At 38.8% G+C, this 18,444-nt stretch overlaps 1 protein-coding gene across 2 annotated transcripts in view; it reads left to right on the forward strand.

Moving 5' to 3' along the window:
- The window catches only part of tenm3 (teneurin transmembrane protein 3), a 266,761-nt gene that overhangs the window by 223,160 nt on the left and 25,157 nt on the right, over positions 1-18,444 (forward strand). For both annotated transcript variants that reach the window (XM_042484304.1, XM_042484305.1), the window contains 12 exons: positions 539-693; positions 2,413-2,514; positions 2,673-2,846; positions 3,130-3,189; positions 3,925-4,087; positions 5,378-5,516; positions 5,744-5,849; positions 6,370-6,512; positions 7,530-7,708; positions 11,303-11,407; positions 13,465-13,595; positions 17,782-17,951. In XM_042484304.1, coding sequence (XP_042340238.1) covers positions 539-693; positions 2,413-2,514; positions 2,673-2,846; positions 3,130-3,189; positions 3,925-4,087; positions 5,378-5,516; positions 5,744-5,849; positions 6,370-6,512; positions 7,530-7,708; positions 11,303-11,407; positions 13,465-13,595; positions 17,782-17,951 — 1,627 coding nt within the window. The remainder of the gene's footprint in view (positions 1-538; positions 694-2,412; positions 2,515-2,672; positions 2,847-3,129; positions 3,190-3,924; positions 4,088-5,377; positions 5,517-5,743; positions 5,850-6,369; positions 6,513-7,529; positions 7,709-11,302; positions 11,408-13,464; positions 13,596-17,781; positions 17,952-18,444) is intronic.

Below are 18,444 nucleotides of genomic sequence, written 5' to 3' on the forward strand. Positions count from 1 at the left end.
GTACATTTTATGAACTTAAAAGCATAAGAGTATGTCTGCTGGCGTCTTCAGGGGCCTCCATTCTGCTGACAACGCTGACAGCAGACGAGCAGGTGTCACATCTGTGCAGAGCACCTGAACGAAAACACTGACAAATCATTCAAATGACATCCAAAACATAACTCTCAGTGGTTTCTGTGACATGGGAAGAACTTTTACAATAAATCTCACTACACCGCTGTAACATTTTTTGAATTCTAATGGGGCAGGGACGCTGGAATCGCCCCTCACAGCATCAGTGTTTTTTATCTCTTCTGACAGTTTTAATTCATTTATTTATTTTGGCTGACTTTCCTTAAATACAGAGGCTCTATATGTTCATATTAAGTTTTTTTTATTGACTATCTGCTGTAGCTGCATCCTGACTCCACAGGAGAATTACCTCGATTTCACTTTCTCCTTTGAATCCTAGAATGAGTCTATTAATAATAAACTGCACAACAAAATTTTGAATCATGTGTTTGTTTGTTTGTTTGTTTCTTCTTTCTGCTCTTTGCAGGGATTGCAGTTGATAGAAATGGTTTGATCTACTTCGTTGATGGGACTATGATAAGGAAAGTGGACCGGAATGGGATCATCTCCACGGTGCTGGGCAGCAATGACCTGACCTCTGCACGACCTTTGACCTGTGACACCAGCATGCACATAAGACAGGTAACATTCAAAGAGCAACTAAATAAGCTGCATGCAACCATTGACTGCTTTCCTGTAACTTGTCACTGTGATATAAAAATATCACACGCATAACTAAATGTTTCCAGTGAATTTGAACAACTAGTAATTAGTTGCACTTGCACATGATTCAAAGGAGACAGAAAATAGAGAGAAACATAGTTAAAACAAGACTGTAGCTGAGATTCAACTCAGTTGATGGTTTGCTCTGATGTGCTATCACAAAAATAAATATTTCAGAAACAACTCAAGAGGGAGTGAGACAGAGACTGAGAAAGAAAGTACTTTTTTGTTTTTACACATTAGCTTCAGAGTGAGAATGTAATATCTAACACAAGATAAACCTAAAAATGGAAAAAACACCACCTACGTACACACACACACACACACACACACACACACACACAAAGACACACACATAATATGCCTTCTTGTTTCATCTGTTTTCCTGAAGGTCTGATACTCGGTGGTTGTTTTGTGTGTGTGTGTGTCTGATATAGAGTGTTGTGGTCAGTGTTTTGCGGGCAGAGCAGCATAGTTCAGAGCATTCCTTGCAGAGTCGGAAGTTATCTGAACTCTGACCGCGTGTCCCTCTCTGCAGAATTTAGCTCTGTTTGACTTCAAGCAGTTATCTAGTTGACCTTTAGTTTACTTGTGGGAACATGTGAACTGCCAGCCCACACATCTACAGGTTTCACAGTGCTTTCTGTAGATTCTTGTTTATTTCTATATAATTATACAGTCAGTACAGTATGTATGTGAGTGCACTAAATGCTTTATAGCCAGATATTCTAATCGACTCAAATTATAGCAATACTCTTTGTCAACACATTCTCAACCCCAACCCATCAAATACCGATGCTTGATCAATGGCTCTACATGTCAAAATATGACACTCTTGGTACCCCTGCTTCGTCAGTTTTGGACGCTTGGGTCAACAAGTCAATTCAAGCTCATGACATGCATTTTGAAAATAAACTTTTCACAGGAAAAGTACAATTTCTGCTTGTTAAATGCAGCCTCTTTTTAAAATAAACTTACAACGGAGGTTAGAAAACTTTTTTTTAGAGTTGCTTTCCGAGGTTTATGCAGCAAAAGCACATTGTTAAAAAACATGATTTGGCTGAAAATAGGCATGTTTTTAAGAACATACTAACACACTACATTGTTATTAAGATACCCTGATTGACTTTTTGTTGCACCAAGGACACAAACAGCTCTTTTTGCTGCAGTAGTTGACCAGAAAGTAAAAAAAAATAAAAATAAAAAGGAGCCCTGGTGCATCTGCTAAAGGTTGCCTCCGTGCCTTTATGTCTGTTGCTGAAGGCCACTGAGCAAGCATCAGTATTTGAAAAGATGGGAGTGAGACCAGGTTGTTGATTACATTTCCAGAATCTAGGGCAGAGATCGTAAAGCTTCTCTACTGAGGCAGCAGACTTCAAGATCATAAAAATTCTTTACATGTACATCATTTTTAAACCATTTGTCACCATCAAGCACTATCATTAGACCATGGACGCTGATTCATTCAACTGAGAGGTCAAACAACATTGGCAGGATTCAGCCAGGAAATAACTGTATGTCAGTATTACACTCAGTACTATCAGACAGAAACATATAGTGTAGTCTTATTAATTTCTATAGTCTGAGTACCATGTGAAGTAAAACTCCTCTCTCCCCCTCTGTCATCTCTGTATACAGGTTCGTTTAGAATGGCCCACAGATCTCGCCATCAATCCCATGGATAACTCCATCTACGTCCTGGACAACAACGTTGTGCTGCAGATCACTGAAAACAGACAGGTATGGAGGTGGATTTTCATGAAATATTTGCTGAATAAATCTGCTTTTTTGAGCAACATATCAATTAATGACATAGCTTCATCCCACTTTGTCAAAACAGGAAACACAGTGTTACTTAATCATTCATAACCAGTATCCGTGTATGTGTGGGTGTTCAGGTTCGTATTGTGGCAGGTCGTCCCATGCACTGCCAGGTTCCTGGTATAGAGTACACTATGGGAAAGAGAGCAGTCCAGACCATGCTAGAGGGAGCCACAGCCATCGCCTTGTCCTACAGTGGTGTCCTATACATCGCAGAGACCGATGAGAAGAAAATCCACCGCATTCGACAGGTAATCTCTAAGACATGTATAGTATATTCAGTAATTCCGTGATTATCAGATGAACAGTTTTGCCATCGAGGAAGTCAAATTTTGAATGTCTGTTCACATCAGAAACTAGAAACGGCGATAACAAAAGTCCCAGGTCTGATTTTAAACTCAGACATAGCGACACAAGTTAAGAGGAGATGATTAACTGAATGCTTTTGGTGTGTTGTTTTCTTTTTTATTTTGTGAATGAGCACTTCTGTTTCCTTGGCTTTAAGATGTCTATTTCTGGCTATCACCCCGCTAGGTTTCAACTGATGGAGAAATCACACATCTAGCTGGAGCGCCATCTGACTGTGACTGCAAGGTACTATAACGCAGCTGTTTCACATAATTCAACTGACACTGAAAAGTATCTGTTTTAGTTCTGCATGAGCTTCTTTTATATCTAAATTTCAAATCTTAATCTTGATTATCTTATAATAGTATAGCTGTTTTGTCCATCAGCTTACTAAACCTGCTTAAACAAGTAGTACTATAACGATCGAAAGATTCAAAATACATCTCAAAATGGGAGCTTCATGACCAGAGAAAGAAAAGACAAAAAGGGCTATGGCATTTGTTTTTGCTTAAGACTTAAAAAACCTACAGTCAATAAATGCTCCCACTATGGGGTGATGGTGTAACATCTGTGTTTCTGAAGACATTTTAAGTGAGAAGTAGGTAATAAAGTAACAGAATATTTGTTTAAATATGAACAGCACTGCCTAATTTTACTGTTTGAAATCAAATTTACAAATGACTTGGATTAGTTTACACACAGAATACATGTAATCTAATCCCAAAACAAGACAATGATACAGTGAGTGCAGGTAGCACCTGATCAACATGAATATATTAATACTACAGCAGAATAAAAAACAATAAATTCCTGAAAATTTTTTCTCCTGTTGAATCTTTGATGGTGCCCACCTTTCCCTGCTCTCCATAACATAAGCCATGCTGAATTATTTATGTAATGTTATTCTCCATCTCTCCCTTCTTTTCTGTCTTTGTTTGCCTCTTCCTCCTCTCCCGCTCGCTGCCTCCTTCTGCCCTGCAGAACGATGCCAACTGTGACTGCTATCAAACAGGAGATGGCTATGCTAAAGATGCAAGGCTTAATTGTCCTTCCTCTTTGGTGGTGTCTCCGGATGGGACGCTGTATGTGGCTGATCTGGGAAACATCCGGATTCGAGCCATACGACGCAACCAACCACCAACTGGTATGTGCTGTAAACACATATACAAAATAAATATATATAAATGTTGTTCTCCATCCCTCTCTGTATGTTAGAGGGCCAAAATATTAGAAATTTAAAAAGAAATTATAATTTCAAGACGTATTTCACTTTTGTTGTACTTCAGCCTTTGTTTTGCAATTATTAATTAATTATCATTATATGTTCACTATTAAGCCCAGTTCAGACCAATGTTTCATGACAAGACAAAGCCGTTTTAGAAAGCTGCAAAGAAAAGTTGCAGCGGTGTGAACTGGCCTGTCACAGCTGGACTCAGGCTGGCTGATGGTTTTACCTGCAACTTAGCTGGACTCATCGATGGCGGCTTGTTTTAAAAAGTAAAGCACGGGGCACCCAGTAGCTCATATGGTAGAGTGGGTGCCCCATGAGCAGAGGCTGCATCCTCGCCGCAGCAGCCACCCATTCAATTCTGGCCTTGGCTCTTTGCTGCATTGGACACTTAGCAGATAGCATTTAAAATCTGTTTACTAACATGATGTCTAGATTTAAGAGAAAGAAAGTGCACGTCTTAAACAGTCACAATTACAACCTACAAAACACCTAAGACTAACCAAAGACGAGCATACGAGCATATGCACATGCATGTAGTGTACTCTGAAATAACAAACAAAAAATTCTGTTGATGAGCAAGAATTCAACATCAAAAGTAGTCTGGCTGGCAACAGTCGTAAACACCACCATACCACCAAAAATTGCGTTTGTGTAATTGTAACTATCACTTACCTCCAAGTCTAAATCATTTTATACCACTTTGTTTCCAACCATGTCTCCACTCTATCCGTGAGACCATTTCTTTTTTAGTTTTCACATGTTCCTCCACACCCTGCAGCAAAAAGCCTCTTCTTTCCCCAGTGTGGTGGGCTATTTCATTCCAAGAATTTTAGGCCATTTGACTGTCCCTGTGGTCTTTCAATGAAGAGTTGTAGAGATGTTTGTACAGGCAAATCTGCTCAGCTGCTCTTCCCTGTTGAGCTGAAAAGCGCTTAATGACAGGTTTACAACCAAAAGAAGATTTTGGCTGTGATTGCTGTGGTGTACACAAGCTGGTCAGCAGAACTGTTTCAGATATTTTCCCATACCCATTATGGAGAAGGATTAAACAAAATTATGAATAAAAATCTTTGCATAAAGTATATGATGAATTGGGTGCTGGGAAGATTCTGTATGAGTTTAATGAAGATAATGAGTAAATAATAATGGGCAATAAAGTAAATAATAAATAAATAAAAAGTCTCTCTGTCTGCTTTTCTTCAGGCTCTCTGGCTTCAGGCCCCAGCTCCTATGAAGTGGCGTCTCCAGCTTCTCAAGAGCTCTATGTGTTTGATTGGAATGGGACTCACCAGTTCACCATGTCACTGGTCACTGGAGACTATAAATACAACTTCAGCTACAGGTTGGTTGCTTTGAAAACATAAAACAATAATTTTGCAATTAAGATCACTGCAACACCTGCAAAAGGTTTTATTTCTGTAAGATATAACCTTGAGTGTCTCTTCTCCTCATTTGTTACATCTTAAAAATGAAATGTTGTCTGGGCACTCTTTTTGGTTTTCTTCTTCTTCCCAAAATAAATGTTAATTTTACTTAAACATTTTCCACCTTCCATTTCTTCACTGTCAGCAACGAGGAGGATGTGACTGCAGTGACTGACAGCAGCGGGAACACGCTTCGTATCCGTAGAGATACCAACAGGATGCCCGTACGCGTGGTTGCCCCTGACAATCAGGTGAGATGAGCAAGTCTTTTTTTTGTCATGCTGCAAAACTTTAAAGGGACAGTTCACCCCAATTTTTTTTTTCCTTTTACTTTTAGTGCTTCTTAAACATTTTGACTGCTTTGGTGTGAGTTGCATAGTGTTGAAGATATCGGCCGTAGAGAATCTGCCTTCTCTTTAATAATAAAAATAGATGGCATTCGGCTTGTGGTGCTCACGGCTGACATTGTAGCAATACGTACCAAAATAATCTAGATCGATAAATAGTAATACAGGAAAAAGGAAAAATGTGTATTTTTGATTTGGGGGTGAACTGTCCCTTTAACTTCATGCTATTGAAGTACCTGCTGAAAAAAAACTCCATCCAGCCAGCTAGGAGACAAGTAACTCTTTTCAATCATAACTTTAAATACAGTGTTACTTCTCGCAAAAGTTTCAAGAAATATCCTCAAACGCTATTCTACTGATGGCAGAATCTGATGTTGTAACCTTGTTTTTCTGTTACTGTGTGTGTTTGTGTGTGTGTGTGCAGGTCATCTGGCTGACCATCGGAACTAACGGAGGTCTGAAGAGTCTCACAGCTCAGGGTCAGGAACTGGTCTTGTTTAGTTACCATGGCAACAGCGGCTTGCTGGCTACCAAGAGCATCCAAATAGGCTGGACTACTTTCTATGAGTGAGAATCATTACTGTGATTAAACTTGAGTACATGTTTGAAGTGCTGCTGTATGGATAGATGGATACACAGTTGGATTTTTAAATCTTAAAAGCCATCTATAACTTTATTAACCAAGTCACAGAAAATTATATTGGTAATAGTTGCTATGACAGAGTCTAGACTCCCCACCAGATCGGCCGCCATAGTCAAATTTTTCCCACCATAGTCTAAATGGAGCATTAATACATAGCGGTATTAAAATATATACGCCATTGGGTTATTTATAGCGCAGTAGCAACAGAGAGGAGCAGCAGAACATAAGGTGCATTAAAAGTGAAACTAATCCGTTCATTCTGCTGGGCCTAAAACTCTCCCTCACTGATAAAGATCAGCAAATATCTTCTCTCATCCATCAAACTGATCAGCTGCGAACGCATCAACAGATCAATTATCCACCCAACCAGTGGCATTCGGCTGCGATAAAAAGAACTATGCCTGCTGCGATGCATTCATGGACCTGCAAAAAATGTTGGACCACAGACTGCCTTCCGTCCAGATGAACTGACAGAATTGTAACATACTCTGTCATTTCTACAAGTTTATTTCTTGACATAACCTTTTGTTGGGCCAGTGGATATTGAACAGTGAGTATTTTGTCAAGTGACATAAAACTGAAAGCCTAGTTTCATGACTGAGTATAAATTCACTCATTTTAAAATCAAGTTCCTCTAATTAGACTGATTAGACTTGAAGCTCTGCTCGGCTCCACCTTCTCTAACTCTCTAACAGTGCTGCTCCTCAGAGCCAGCTCTAGCACATTCAGCTGTAAGAGACTGGCTCTGTCTCTCTGTCTGTCTGTCTGTCTGTCTGTCTGTCTGTCTGTCTGTGTGTGTGTGTGTGTGTGTGTGTGTGTGTGTGTGTGTGTGTGTGTGTATTATATAGATTCATGTTTTTTTACAGGGTTCTATAAAGCGCATTACAATAATAGCTACTAATGTCCCTTTATCCCTCCCTGCATCCTCCTTGTCCTTGTAGCTATGACAGCGAGGGTCGTCTGACTAATGTGACTTTCCCCACTGGTGTGGTCACCAATCTCCACGGCGACATGTCGTCAGGGGCTGTTGCCGTGGACATCGAGACGTCAGGGAGGGATGAGGATGTTTCCATCACAACCAACCTGTCCTCCATAGACTCTTTCTACACTCTGGTGCAAGGTAAATGCCTAAGTGTGTGTGTGTGTGTGTGTGTGTGTGTGTGTGTGTGTGTGAGAGAGAGAGAGAGAGAGAGAGAGAGAGAGAGAGAGAGAGAAGTAAGTTGGCAAGAGTGTGTGTATTGTAGCACCATTTATTTTGCGAATGCCTTTGTAATGTGAATCATACCAAGTGATACTGTCCCTGTAGAAATGAGGGCTGTGTGTTTTCTATTCAGTTTCTTTTTTTTTTCATTTTAATTCACTCACAGGTGACTTTGGTTCAGAATGAAATGAATCACTACAAAAAAGCCCAATTTGTTTTAGAAGAGCAATCAGTCTCATTCAATTCTTAATCACGTTGAAGATGTAAGGTTTTATACAACGTATACAGTCCACAAAGAAAGCAGAGACAGCAGTAAAAGCTGATGGAGGGTAGCTGTTGTTGCAGTGTTGAGAATAGTAAATGTTACACTGTAGTATTATTTCTGATAAGAGATTCTGTTCACTGGGAGACTTAATAAAGTGTTATAAGATGAGATTTTACATGACGCAAAGTATTTAATCAGAAAATAACTTTTTTTAACTTGCGCAAAGTAGTTCTAACGTTACCCCCACATGGGGCAAAAATGCAGAAAGAATATATTCACTCCAACAAGAGGGAAGCGATCAGATTAAGCATTTACATGGTTATGAGGTGCAATTATTTTACTATTGAATGGATTATTGAATGGAAAGCTTGACAACACCCTCTCAACCTGAATGAAAATTCCTTTTGATTGAGATTGTCTCATCCAATTGATGTGGTTACATCAGACCTTTTTGATTTGACTGTTATTCTGATTATTAGTGGAATATTAGGGTCCATGGAAACGCACCTAATAGCTGAAAAAGTCAGACCAATCTCATTAAGAAGGCACCCTGTGGAAAAGTCTTCCCTGTACACCATTATAAACATCCAATAACCCAGAAATTGCTCCATTTTGTAGTTCATGATCTTCAGCCACCACCATCAGTCCTGGCACTTACACAGGGCAAACACTCCAAATCATTAAATCTATATTTCTCTGACCACCAGCCAAATTGTGAAAGGTTTTATTCGCATTGCTCTCCAGAATATTACCCTCTGGCTCAGGTGAATGTGCCATGAGAACATGTATGCACTGACCTACACTTAACAGTATTGATAGAGTGCGCCACGGTCTAAGTGAATTCCATCCGCTGTGTATGCCTTTGTTCAAATCCATAACCATTAACTACTGACTAGCTGAAAGGAAGAAAAATGTGTCAATAGTTTACAGATGTAAATCTTTTGTTAAAGAGGTGTGCAGCATTTAATTGCTGCTTGTGGACACAGCATAATGTGGCACTATCCGGTACAAGATCTCTACCATGAATGTTGTTGTTTTGACATTTGTATTGTTCGTATTATCCCTGTAGATACAAACATCAGCACCTCATGTTACAGTTGAGAATGAAAATTGTAAAGTATGTTTTTGATCTCCATTTTAAACCTTTTAAGACCAGAGATGAGAAAGGCAGTTGTAGATTGATCTGTCAATGCAGCGAGAATCCTAGATTTGAGGGGAAGTGCAAAAAGGAAAAGAAAAAGCTTGTTTCCCCCACCTTATCATGCTTCATGTCAGACATTCCGCCTAAACGGCGCACGAAAACAATAATTTAGCACTGATGCCCTTGTTAAATCTGAACTAATGAGCCAGTTGAAGCGAGGCCTCGAGTGGCTGGCAGTGATTTGTTTCAGAGCCAGCTACATGTGCCCAGAGTGTGAGGAAAACAGAGTAGATTCTCCCTCACAGCAAAACAGTATTGATCAGAATGTAATAAGTTATTCAAAGCCATTGACAAGTGTAGCATTCCTCTCCATCAATTGGTGTACATTATTTATCGCTTCGCCTCCCTGCTATCATCTAAACTGCGCAACGTGCCAGTGTGCAAGTGGTCTCGGTAATGTGAAATCACATTAGGTGTAGGTGCAGCTCAGAAATGGTAAACAAGCTAATATAGCCGCTGTGTTTTGTCATTTTGATGTTGTTGTTGCTGATTGCTTTGTGAAAGTGGGAGAACATGTTGGTAATGCAGGGCTTGGCAATGATGCTTCACGAGGAAAAATACAGCAAATGTTTGTGCCAATGCATTATCATGAGCTGGCTCTATGCTGTGTATGCCCACTCTCCCTATTCAAAACATATTCTACAAAGCCTCTCATTTGTGCTGGAAAATTGATGTGGGTGGGTGGGAGTGAAGGATCAGATCCACCCCATAATATTTCTCCACAACATACAATCACCATTGGAAAAATAACACAGTTTGCAGGAATTACTGGTTGGATGGATTTGAAAGGTTAAGTTATCTTTGTATTGAGTTACTTCAGTCCAGATAGATATGAAACGGCAGGAAAATTTCACATCAAGATTATAATGACCAAATTATCATGTTAATCTGTATTATTGCAATAATGTTAAAATGTGACTGAAAAATACAGATACAAAGATTTTATATTGAAAACCACCAATGAAATTATAGCCAACACCTAATGTAAACTTATGGAAACCATACTGTATGTGCATTGACATTAAAGATGGAAAAACGTGTCTATGCATCTGCAAGACGGTTGCTAACTTTGGGTGATACTGAAAAGTGCAGGTATCAAACAGTTTTAACCATAATTCAGTTTTAAAACATTAATACTAACCAAAGGATAATTTACAGTGATTCATCATGAAACCGATAATCATTTATTTCATAAGACCTCAATAATTCACAGTAACAGAATTTTTGGCCAATTAATGATACATTTTTTCCTCTCATTTTTATTTCATATTGACAGAGCTTTTTAAAAAATGATCCTGATGAAACTATGGGAAGAGAGAAGAAAAACCTATGTAGTTACTCTCAAATCAGATAAAAATGTGTTTTAAAAAATCATTATATTTAATTTAAATGACATATCAGTGTCTGAAATTGTTGAATAACTGTGGCATCAACTGTTTAAGTGTATTTTTTTCCTTTTTAATTTGCCCTTAAAAATATATATATTGCAATAAAGTTGACATCGAAAGTTTTGTTTAGAAAAACTTTAGTGTGTAGAAAGATCAACCTATCTTTCAATCACTTACCTGACAGTATATCAGAAGAAAGGAGAAAGAAGTTTAAATTTTTAAAGCTTAAGAGTCTATCTCTCTCTCTCACACACACACACATGCGCGCGCGCACACACACACACACACACACACGCGCGCACACACACACACAGAGCCATTAGTCCTGCGAGAGGTCAAGGGGAACTTAATTAAAAGAGGCTGGGGGATGTTAATACCTGCTCTGTGCTCCATTAGCAGGTTCAGACCCTGCCCACTGAAATTAATTGCACTGTTTTCTCTCTTTACATTCATCTCTTTATCTCCCTCATTTGCACTTTCTTGCTATCCTTTCTTTGTCCTTCTTTCACACTCCTTCCCCCTAAAGTCAGCCAAGCATTTGCTCAGTTTTTGAATCAATGCATTGAAAACTATCACATAACAAAAACAAACATAGAATCAGTGTGAAATATTGTTATTGTCATTTGGTGTAATTGTCTCTCTGTCTCTCTGTCATATAGATCAGCTTCGTAACAGCTACCAGGTGGGTAATGACCATTCACTGAGGGTTATCTATGCCAACGGGATGGACACACACTACCAGACGGAGCCCCATATACTGGCAGGTATGCAGCTTTGAGTGTATTACCTTGCATTTATAATGTGGTCTAATCAGAGGTTTCATGTCGAAATGATTCTGTCAGAGATCGGTTGTAATCATGTGTCATGCTTTACATGATGCAGAATTTGCAAAGCATTGGGTGTATATCATCCACATGGTGAGCGTTAATGAGTTATAATCTGCTCAGTATGCCGTGCATCAGATCTTCATGTAAATGGTTTTCAGCTTAGAGTTTTTGTGTTGCATGCTTAGTCAGAGGCCTTTTGCCAACACAGCTCTCTGCAGGTAAACACCATGTGATGGGCCTGTTTGTGAAAAGGATCATGGTGGAGTGTCAGTGTCATGTTTTCAGTTGTTCTACTCTGACACTCGGTACAAGCCACTGCTTGTCCAGCTGTAATGATACAGTGTTGCTGGCTCACAGTTTGATTTGACACATAAGCAGTTGATTTTCATTGCAAGTAGCAGAAAATATCATAATATTAACACAAAATGTCACATTTTAATGATTTGGATCTGATCATTTGTATAGCTATATCAGTTTTTTCACATTCCAGTGCATTTACTGCAAATCTTCTATAGTTAGCTTTGTTGCTGACTATTTTCTTTCTTGATATCCCCTTGTTTGCATCCATCACAGTACAGTGTAAAAATCTCCTCACAGAGACTTGAAATGTGCTGAATTCACTGTAGGTGATTAGTCATAATAAATATGCCTGCTTTTCTTTGTCTTTGTTTTCTTTTTATTGCACGGTGATGTAGTGCAGACTTTTCAGATTTACAAGCCTACATTAGCAGCTGACCTACCAAACTGCAGCAATAAAACTTTCAAAACAATAAATATGGAAGTCATATTTGCCGTGATTCATGACTTACTAAAGTGTCAAGTCTTTGCAGGCTGATTTTGAGATTGCAACCTAAAGTTAAAGCACTACAGCATGCTTTGGAAAATGATTAGTAGCAATTACAATATGCTGATATGACATGCGATCTGCTTTTAATGGTCAGTGTTGGAAGATTTAAAGTTGGAGTGTGGGACTTTTTTTTTTTTTTAAACCAATTTTGTTTAACAGTCTGCACATATGATGATACAGTATTACATATTCATGTTGTTCTTTTTAAATATAATATCCACCCTTTATTGTGGCCAAGCAACAGAAGGACTAAAGAATCAGAATCAGAAGTACTTAATTGATCCCTGGGGGGAAAATGGTTCGTTCGTCGCTCTGATGCCAACATAGATAATTATAGTAAGTAGCAATAAGTACCAGCACAAGTAAATAAAAATAGAAAATAGAAATACAGTAAGAGTAAACAATTAGCACAGTGTGTAATAAAGTATGTAAAAATTTAAAAGTATGTTAATATGCTGAGAATATAGGTATGTAAAAATGTAAATGTAAAAAATACAGTTATAGACAACTAGTATGTAAGTTAAAAATATAAAAATGTAAATATGTGTGCAAAGCTACCACAATGAACAACAAGATATACATAATCAAGAATAGCAATAAGAATATATACACTATATACAATGTGTAACATGTTGGACTTTTACATATAAATGAATGTTTTTTTACATTTAAGCCCTTTGCAAAGAGTTCACACAATGCTGATTAAGCTTATCGCCCCCAGGGAAAGTTTTGTAGTAAGCAGAAGATGCTGCGAGCTTGCCTGCAAGCATACACCGAAAGCATGCAACAAAAATGTTCGTGTAATTATTTTCACTGCCAGAGGGGGGAGACAAAAGTTCTCCACTCCAGCTTTAAACCACATACAAAATCCATTTTGAGATTAAAAGATTAAACCTTTGAAAGAGGCTGATGGCCACTGTATCAAAATCTGTACTGTAATTGACTGTTTAAGCATTATGTTTATTTTGCAAAAAAAAAAAAAGAAGAACTCAGTGATTTCATAATACTAACACTATTAGGATGATCTGCCAAGCACTGTAGAAAGTTGTGCAGCGCCACAGGTCGTGCACAAGGTACCAGGGATATTTCCATGAAGTTAAAAACAGTTCATTTACAGTGTTCATGTCTTTTTCCTGTCTATTTCTAGGTGCTGCTAACCCAACTGTAGCCCGACGCAACATGACACTTCCAGGAGAGAATGGTCAAAACCTGGTGGAGTGGAGGTTCAGGAAGGAACAGACACGTGGAAAAGTCATCGTCTTCGGGAGAAAGCTCAGGGTAAGTCCTTTTCATAAACACAGAACAAAAGAAACACTACTATACAATCACTGGCATCATCACTGAGCTGAAAGAGAAAATAGACTGACATGCATGTCCTTTTATTTGAAATGGGATTTGGTTCGGTCCCTGTGCTGCAGTGGATAGGGACCAGTCACGTATTGATTGGATAAGTATATGATTATTACATGAATGTCACTTTCTGTATTTATGTAACCTTTGAATAGGAATAGCCTATTGAGATTCAAAATCACTTTTTCAAGCAGCATTAAGAATTTCACATTAAAGAACAAACAGACTGGAAACACAACGGGTTAAAAAGTTGAAACAAGATTTTTAGAACAAACAAACATGACACTTATAACAATTAGCCAGTTTACAACAGATAACTAAAATGAGCAGTTTTCAGTAACCACGCCTGTGCTTTCAGTGGCCAGAAAGCCTCTTATCCTGTTTTCAAATCTCCCATGCTTAAAATAGAATCTAGTTGACTCTGTAGCTGACACCAAGATGAGAGTAAAAAACAACAACTTCAGAGGCACTTTCACCAAAGGCAGTATTGTACAGTATACATATTGTATAGACGAGTACATTCACATTGACAGACAATTTCGTCACCTGCACTTTTGGAAGTAGAGCTGGGTGATACGGAGGAAATTAAATATCTTGATATTTTTGACCAAATACTTTGTTATCAATGTTGCAATGATATTATAGGGTTGACTGTTGGTGCTTTTATAAAATATTAACACAATGAGATTTTTAATAAATTATCATCTCTAATGTTGATATAATGACTAAGTGGGTAAAAATATTAAATGGAATGTTATAGTTTTACTGTAATACATTTTTTAAAACTCGGAAAAGACATCACTTACGTTTTTACGATATCCAAAATCTAAAATGATATCTCATGTCATAATATCGATATAATATCATCGTGTTGTCCAGCCCTAGTTGGAAGTAGAAACTAGAACAAAAAGTGGGAGAACACACACCGCACGCAGAGTGGCCCCAGCAACGCTCACTAATCACCGAGTCCTGTGACTCCCATCATTTTGTCCCCCTCTGTGAGCAGCATGATGTGGTTTACATAGAGGTTTCAGTTTCTGTCTATTATGGCGCTGCGTTTGTTGTTCTTACAAGCTATTAGAGAGGAGGGGACAGTGATTTGTCTGCAGTGCTTGAATATTACATGAAGTGCTCTCTAACTAGCACAGCTTAATAGGAGGAAACTCTGCAGTCATGTGGCCTCTAGAGAGTTTGATCCACACACTGGTGCCACTCTCAGCATGGTCCAATAAACCCTAATGAATGTAACAGCATGTGTGGTCCACTAGTGGTAATGGGGACTTTTGTATGGTGAGCCTGCAATAACGAGTTGCAGGTAGATGTGTTTTTGTAAATGGCTGTGCAAAGGTGACACAAATACAGCATGTATATACTGTATATGTCAGCTACACATTTGTGATCAGTGTGTATTACAATTTGTTTTCACTAACAGTGACAGTCCAGCTGTCCTGCAGCAGCAACAACATGCCAGTTTAAGTCGTTAATGATGATGGGGTGATTGTGGGGCTGGATGAACAGCAGTGAACTTTAGTCCAGCCTTTCTGCTAAATGCTAATATTTATGCTGTTTTTTTATGGTGTGCTAATCCCCCAGAGGAATGTATGTTGAGCGCAAGATGCGAGGTAATGGGAAACTGCATGTTTAAGCAGCTTGTTGGATGAAATAATGAAACACTGACTGTCACACACAGAATGTCAACGCTAGCACGTTTTATGAGATGACTGAATGAGGAACATGTGGTGATGGGATTTAATCCCTACATGTATTTGTTTATCATGAATTTATGATACATTTGTCAATACTGTTTTGATGATAGACATGCAGTGGATTCAATCAAACTATTATTTAAGATCAGTAGATAGTTCAGGGGCTTGGCTCATTTTCCCCCTTGTGGAGATTAATGGTTGCTTAACAATGTGAAGTACTTAATTTATCCTGATTTTAGTGCCTTATAGATAAGCTTTATTCCATTCATGCATCCATTTTCATCTGCTTATCCGGGGCTGGATTTTGGGGGCAGCAGTTACTCCAGACGTCCCTCTCCCCAGCAATGCTTTCCATCTCCTACTGGGGGATCCCGAGGTGTCCCCTTGCCAAATGAGATATACAATCCCTCCAGCATGTTCTGGGTCTACCCCGGAGCCTCCTACCAGTTGGAAGTGCCCAGAAAACCTCTAATGGGAGGTGCCCATGAGGCTTTCTGCTCAGATGCCCAAATAAGCCTTATTGTTGGCTATTAAAACTAAAACTAAAACTAATTAAACACTTGTTCATTTTTAAATGGCACAAACGGAGCACAAACACGCAATGAGGCACAATAAAGGGTACAAAAGGGTAAAAGGGTATAAAGGGTTTTAGCTGATATACTTTTTTTGCGTCTGGTTGCTATGATACAGACTATGCGTGGAAACTAGGATATCGTACGAACTGTTAAGTAAGGATACATTGTTTCAGTCTCAATTTCTTCCAGTACTGTGTCTCTATACTGGGTTGTAAGGTAAATACTTCTGTCTAGTTTGAGTAATTCTATGCAGAGAAAAGGCTGAACTATCAGAGAGTCCTGAAATAAAAGTCACGGTTTGCTCTGATCCATTATGAACATGACAGGCCATGCCAATCTGCAGAATGATTTGTTTCCCCTGATATGGTGTGGCTCACACTCTGCGTGGCTTTTGGCTGCTGTCCCGTCTTGTTTCTCATCCAGCTGGCTGCTAGCCATCGTCCCAATATCCTCCTCCTCTGCCCCCTTTATTCACCTCGCTGCATTCAACTGGTGCTAATTTACGAATGAATGAGTGGCTGAATAAAAAGATGAGAAAAATGACTCTTGAACATTTTCCAGCAAGACTCTCTCTTTAATGAAACAGGTCTGTAAAACTACGGTTTGGCTGATTCTTAGTATTTCCCCTTGCTTCAAGGATCCATAAGGTGAGTTTAGCTCAGAACTTGGGTTATCTGTCTTCGTAAATCGGAGTTTGAACAAACAGCACGTCATTTAGAAAGCGATAAAGAGTGGCTGGCTGGCTCTGTGATGCTACAGTATTTTATGGGTCTTGGATCAGAAGTTTATTTTAATTCACTGGCAGAGGCGCATATGTTGAATTGAACAGCTATGTATTAACAAGAATTAAGCACCTTGGCTTTGTTAGTATGGTTTATTTAGTTTGTCTGTTTGTTAAGCCTTCATCCTGTAGCATGTTTATTGTTGTATTTCTATTTTAGACCAAAACATTAACAGAAAAGGAAAGCAGACTGAGTAACATTTGAGCCAATATAATAATTACGTCTGTTCCCTGTCACTCTGTCAGTTGGTGAGCTTTTCTCAGAGCTGTGACTCTCTGCCAGGACCTGATTTGGCCCCAAACTGACCTGCCGGTCTATAATTTCTGAAAATTCCCTCAGATTTATATCAGGTTATGTTTGTTCCAATTTCCTGGTGTTTTTGGCCCATCCTAATCTCCATTTATCCCACATTTTCCAGGCCTGGAAAAGTCATAAAAATCATTGAAATTTAAAAAAAAACAAAACTTTTTTTGTTACGAGTTTAAATCTGAGCAAGTTTGGCAAGAAAACAAAATTATGGGGGGTTCTTTTGATATTTGCTCCAGCACACATTTCTGTATGTCCACAAAAAACAAAATCAAATGGCCAATTTTAATGAACTGAGCATGTTCATACCCGAAGGATCAACTCTTTCCATTCAGTGAACTTTCCTCTGGCATCATTTAAAACATGTCATAACATAAAGGCAGATTGCCATGGTTACACAATATATGTATGCTCTCAGGAATATAAACACTAGTGCCATCTTCAGGGCAAACTTAACTATTTAATCCTTCTACTGCGATGGCTCCATGTTCCGTAGTGTTTGATCTATGTAACGCTTTCATAGTGTAGGGTGACACCAACATTGCAGCATATAGGAGGCTTTAACAGGCTTTAGGCTTCTTGTCATGTTCTGACTTTGAAGGAGAGCACAGCAGGGATTCAGAAAGCTGCGTGTAATATAATCAGTTTCAGATGTGAAGCATTTCATGTATCAGCTAATCAAAGTGTCATATGATCACAAGAGTTTCTCTATTTATTGAATATTTGTTTGTCTCCACCCCTCCAGGTGAATGGTAGGAACTTGTTGTCTGTGGATTATGATCGTACACTGCGAACGGAGAAAATTTACGATGACCACAGGAAGTTCCTGCTGAAGATCATCTATGACACCCAAGGTCATCCAACACTCTGGGTTCCCAGCAGCAAGCTACTGTCAGTTAACTTGACATACTCCAGGTAAAAACTTATATATTGGGCTATTTATTGTTTGAGGGTGTCCCCCACCTAATACACTCAGCCGCAAAAGGTTATAATATATCTTTGGGCTCTGAAGGAAAGTCCAACAAAGGTCCCGGTGAAAAACGGACAGTCTCTGAGTTTCTGATAGATGCATGACTTTGTAAATCTAACAGCACTTGTTTGTACACATTAAAGTGCACGTGGAGACACCTGTTGAGAGCACCCTGACTTGTAGGACAAGTTGGTTGAGCGAACAAAGGTTTTCTCTAGCGTCACATTTCTGTCCAATAAAAAAAATAAATAAATAAATACAAAAATCTCCCACTTTCAGTCGATTCTTCTCAAGGTCTGTCGAGGTATTTTGGTTAACATGAAATTCTTTGAGAACAGGTTAATGTCCCTCTCAACAGCTGCAGAACCTTTAGAGCACTGTATAATTATGTGATCAGTGATGTAAGCATAGTCACATTTACCCATTTCCACATACACT

Source organism: Plectropomus leopardus, chromosome 4 (genome assembly GCF_008729295.1).
Source record: "Plectropomus leopardus isolate mb chromosome 4, YSFRI_Pleo_2.0, whole genome shotgun sequence".
In the NCBI taxonomy this organism is placed as follows: Eukaryota; Metazoa; Chordata; class Actinopteri; order Perciformes; family Serranidae; genus Plectropomus; species Plectropomus leopardus.